The sequence below is a fragment of the Penaeus vannamei genome, chromosome 13 (genome assembly GCF_042767895.1).
Source record: "Penaeus vannamei isolate JL-2024 chromosome 13, ASM4276789v1, whole genome shotgun sequence".
NCBI lineage: Eukaryota > Metazoa > Arthropoda > Malacostraca > Decapoda > Penaeidae > Penaeus > Penaeus vannamei.
This window is the reverse complement of record NC_091561.1, coordinates 39,579,519-39,584,518: the sequence shown is the minus strand read 5'-3', so window position 1 is coordinate 39,584,518 and position 5,000 is coordinate 39,579,519. Positions and strand designations below refer to the sequence as shown.

The window sequence follows — 5,000 nt, the reverse complement described above, 5'->3', positions numbered from 1 at the left end:
TCTTTTCTCTGCCCTTTTCTTTTCCTTTTCTCTTTCCTTCCTTCTCCCATTCCCTCTTCTCTTCTTCCATTCTTCCCCTTCCCCCCCTCTCTCTTTCTCTCCCTCTCTCATTTCCCCCTTCTACTCCATCTCCTTTTCTCTACCTCCTCTTATTCAGCCTCACCTTCCTTCTCCCATCCCCCTCTTCTCTGCACCCTTTTTTATCCCCATTTTATTACCCCTTTCCCCCGCTCTCTTTATCTCCCTCTCTCCTTTCCCCCTTCTACTCCTCTCCTTTTCTCTACCTCTCTTTCCTTCCTTCTCCCATTCCCTCTCTCCCCTCCTTCCCTCCCCCTTTTTATCCCCATTTTATCACCCCTTTCCTCCTATCTCTTTCTCTCCCTCTCTCATTTCCCCTTTCTACTCCATCTCCTTTTCTCTACCAACTCTTTCCTTCTTTCCTCCCATTCCCTCTACTCCCCTCCTTTCTCTCCCCATTTTTATCACCCCTTTTCCCCTATCTCCTCCACCCATCTCCCCCTCCCCTGCTCTTCCTCTCTGCAAGGACCTTAAAATACAAACTTGTCGCTTCGCATGTGGTATTCTCCTCACCTCTGCTCCCCCTCCCTCTCTCCCTGCTCACCCTTCTTCCACGCTCTCCCTCTCCCCACCTTCTCCCTCTCTCCTCCACTCTCTCTCCACTCTCTCTCCACCCCCCTTCTCCAATCTCTCCTTCTCCCCCTACTCCCGACACTCCCTCTTCCCCTCTCTACCCTCTCTCCCTCTCCCCCTCCATCACCTCCCAGCTTTCCTCCCTTCTCCCCTCACCCCTATCCTCACCTCTGCCACCCTCACTCTCATCCCCTTTCTACCCTCCCCTATTCCACGCTTTCCTTCCATGCCCTCCCTCTATAAGTCATCTCACCTCTTTCCCCACCTCACCTCTCCTTCCCCCACCTCCCTTCTTCACCCTCACCCCTTCTCTTCCTTCCACCCCTTCTCCAATCTCTCCTTTCCCCCCTACCTTTTCTCCGACACTCACCTCTTCACCCTTCCCAACCAACCTCTCCCACTCCCCGTTTCCATCACACTCTCCAGCATTCCCCCTCTCCCTCTTTGCCCTTCAGCCAATCTTTCCTCACCCACCCACCCCGCACCTCATCCCTTTCCTCCTCTTAAACCAACTCGCCATTTCACCTGCTTCTCTCTTCTCCCCTGCCTCCTTCCTCTCCTCTCCATCCTTCCCTCCCTTCTCCCCTTCCAGCCCCTTTCGTCACTCCCACCCCCAGAAATCACCCTTTCCTCACTCCTCGTACCCTTCCCTTCTCCACCTTCACCCCTTTCACCCCTCTCCCCTTCCATTCTTCACCCTCCCCACTCTCTCTACACCTCTCACCCTCTCACCCTCTCCTTTCTTCACTCCTCACCCCTTTCCCCTTCCAACCAACCCTTCCCTCCCACCCTTCCCCACCTCTTTCATACATTCCTTTCTTCCCACCCTCTTTCCCTCTACCCTCTTTCCCTTCAACCAATCCTTTCCTCCCCCCCCCACCCTTTCCTCACCCCTTTCAACTCAAACTAACTCGCCATTTCCCCCCTCACCCCTTTCCTCCACTCTTCCCTCACCCCTGTCCCCCCACCCCTCTCACCCTTCCTTTCTTCTACCTCCTTACACCTCCTACCTTTCCTTCACCTCTCATCCCACCCTTTCCTCACCCCTTCCAACCAACCCTCTTCCCCCTCTCACCCCCACCTCGCCCTTCCTCTCACTCCACGTACCCTCTCCCATTCTTCTCACTCCTTCCCCACCCCTCTCACACCCCCACCCTTCACCCTCCACCTCTCCCCTCAACTCCTCTCACCCCTCACACCCTCTCCCTCCTCACCCTCTCCTCTCTCACCCCTCCCTTCCCTCCCACACTCCCTCACCCCTTTTCCTCACCCCTTTCACCCTTTCCTCACCCTCTCTCCACCCTCTCACTCCCCACCCTCTCCTCCTCCCACCCTCCCTTCCTTCCCACCCTCTCCCCCTCACACCCCTTCCTCTCACCCCACCCTTTCCTCCCCACCCTTCCACTCCCACCCTTCCCTCCCACCCTCTCCCCTCACACCCTCCCTTCACCCTCCCACCCTTCCTCCTCACCCTCCTCCTCTACCTCAATTCTTCCTTCCCATCCTCTCCCTCCTCCTCCTTCTTCTTCCTCCCACCCCTCTGCCCTTCCCCACCCTTCCTCACCTCCACCCTCTTTCCCCTCCCACCCTACCCTCACACACCCCTACCCTTCCCTCACACCCTTTTCCTCCCTTCCTCCCCACCCTTCCCTCCCACCCTTTTCCTCACCTGCCTCCTTGTACGCTGCCTCCCTGCTGTCTGCGTACACGGTGGCGCTGCGGACGAGCTGCTCCTCCATCTCCTGCCAGTCGGGTCGAGGAGCACCGACGCCTGAGGGGAGGAAAGGAGGAGAAATGAGGAGGAAAGGTGGGGAAAATGAGGAAGAGAGATGAAAAATGAAGAAATTTGAATGATGATGAGAGGGTGAAGGGGAGAAATGAGGAAAATGAAGAGAAGAGGAAAATGAGGAAATTTGAATGATGATGAAAGTGAGAGAAATAAGGAAAATGAGGAGAAGAGATGAAACATGACGAAATTTGAATGATGATGAGGATGAAAGGGAGAGAAATGAGGAAAATGAAGAGAAGAGGAAAATTAGGAAATTTGAATGGTGATGAGAGGATGAAAGGGAGAGAAATGAGGAAAATAAGGAAATTGAATAAAAATGACGAGAGGAGGAAACGGAGAGAAATAGGGGAAATAAAGAGAAGAGGAAAATTAGGAGGAGAAAAATGAGGATGGGGAAGAGGAAAAGGTGGAGAGAAGGAAAATTTGAATAATGATGAGAGGAGAAAAAATAGGGAAATGAGGAAAAGGAGAGAAATGAAATGATGAGGAAAATGTGGAGAGGAGGAAAGTGAGGAAACTGAAAAAAACGAGGAGAGGAGGGAAATTAAAGAAATTGGGAAAATGAGAGAAATTAAGAGAAGAGGAAAATGTGAAGAAAAGGAAAATGAGGAAATTGGAAAAAAATGACGATAGTAGGAAAAGGAGACACATAAAGAGAAGAAGCAAATGAGGAGGAAAATTAGGAAATTGAAAAAAATGAGGAGAAAGGAGGAAAGAAGGAAAATGAGAGAAATGAGGAAATTGGGAAAATGAGGGGAGGAGGAAAATGAAGGGAAGGGAAGGAGGGAGATGAATGGGTGATTATCACGATTACTACTATTATCATTATCATTACTATGATAATTATTGTTACTATTGTTATCATTATTATCATTATTTTTGTTATTTTCATCTTTATTATCATTATTATCATCACTATCATTATTACATAAATAGAATATTTACATTTATATAAACGGTCATGTTATCAAACAAAATAACAAAATCATTAATAAGTAAATAGATAAATAAATAAATAAATAAATAAATCATCAATATATAAATAGATAAATATAAAAATAAATAAAAAATCATCAAAAAATAAAAATAGACAAAACATAGATATATAGATAAATATATATAGATACATAAAAAATCATCAAAAGAATAAAAATAGACAAAACAAAAACAACAAAAGATGAATATAAAGATAAATAAAAAAAATCATCAAAAGAATAAAAATAGACAAAACAAAAACACCAACAGACGAAAGACAAAGCCAACACACCTCCAACATTAAACCACACGCCCGCAACCACACGCAACCCACTCACTGTTGATATGCGCGCCCTCCTTGACCCACTCGGCCTTCAGAATGGGCGTGGTCGAGAGCGTGCACGTGTTGATGACGTCAGCGCCTTCCACCGCCTCCTCCACCGTCGTCGCGGCTTCGGCAGGAACGCCCTCGGACTTCAGGAGAGACGCCAGGCTCTCCGCTGAAGAAGGAGTGCGGGACCAGATGCGGATCTAAGGGAGAGGGGAGGGATGGGAGGGGAGGAGGGGAGGGGAGAGGGAGGGGAAGGGAGGGGAGAGGGAGGGAGGGAGAGAGGGAGGGAAGGGGAGGGGGGTGGGGAATGGAGGAGAGGGAGGGAAGGAAGGGGAGGAAAGGCGAAGGGAGGGAGGGGGAGGGGGTGGGGAGGGGGAAGGGGAGAGGGGGAGGAGGAGGAGAGGGAGGGGAGGGGGAGGGGGATGAGGGCAGGGAGGGAGGGAGAGGGAAGGGGAAGAGAGGGGAGAGTGAGGGGAGGGGAAGGGAAGGGGAGGGAAGGAAAGGAGGGTACGAGGTGAGGGAAAGGAGGGTACGAGGTGAGGAGGGGGAAGGGAGGAAAAGGGAGAGAAGAAGATTGTTGATAGGATGTTCGTATGTGAGGGCAGGGCAAAGGGAAGTAGCAGAGGGAAGGAGAGAGAGAGAGAGGAGAAAGTAAGAAAAAAAGAGAGAGAGCGCGAAAGTAAGAAATAGAGAGAGAAAAAAAGTAAGCAAGAGAGAGAGAGACAGAATAACAAAGAAAGCCAAACAAACAAGACAGACAAAGATAACTAGAAGGATAACGAAAGACAAAAACTGACACAGAACAGAAAACCAACCAACCAAAATAAATTTAAAAAGTCCCCCCTCTCAACCCACCACCCAAAACAAACAAACACACAAACACGCACACACACACACACACACGCACACACACAAGCACACACACACACACACGCACACACACAAGCACACACGCACACAAACACACGCACACACACACACACACACACACACACACACACACACACACACACACACACACACACACACACACACACACACACACACCTATATATATATATCTATATATATATATATATATATATATATATATATATATATATATATACATCGCCCCAAAAAGATATCTCGACAGGACAAAGCCCATTAAAGGGACATGAACCAGCACCGAGGTGATCCCAGCTGTTAGGAACCACAAGCCAGAGTCCGAAGCAGTTTGTCAACAAGGCCATTGGGTATTTACAAACCTGTCAA

General features: G+C 49.1%; 1 protein-coding gene across 3 annotated transcripts in view; it reads right to left on the bottom strand.

Annotated features, from left to right (window-relative positions):
- LOC138863816 (ketimine reductase mu-crystallin-like) overlaps nucleotides 1–5,000 on the bottom strand; it is a 38,933-nt gene that overhangs the window by 3,206 nt on the left and 30,727 nt on the right. For all 3 annotated transcript variants that reach the window (XM_070129255.1, XM_070129254.1, XM_070129256.1), the window contains exons 6-7: nucleotides 3,754–3,946; nucleotides 2,321–2,422 (exon numbers count right to left, since the gene is read on the bottom strand). In XM_070129255.1, coding sequence (XP_069985356.1) covers nucleotides 2,321–2,422; nucleotides 3,754–3,946 — 295 coding nt within the window. The remainder of the gene's footprint in view (nucleotides 1–2,320; nucleotides 2,423–3,753; nucleotides 3,947–5,000) is intronic.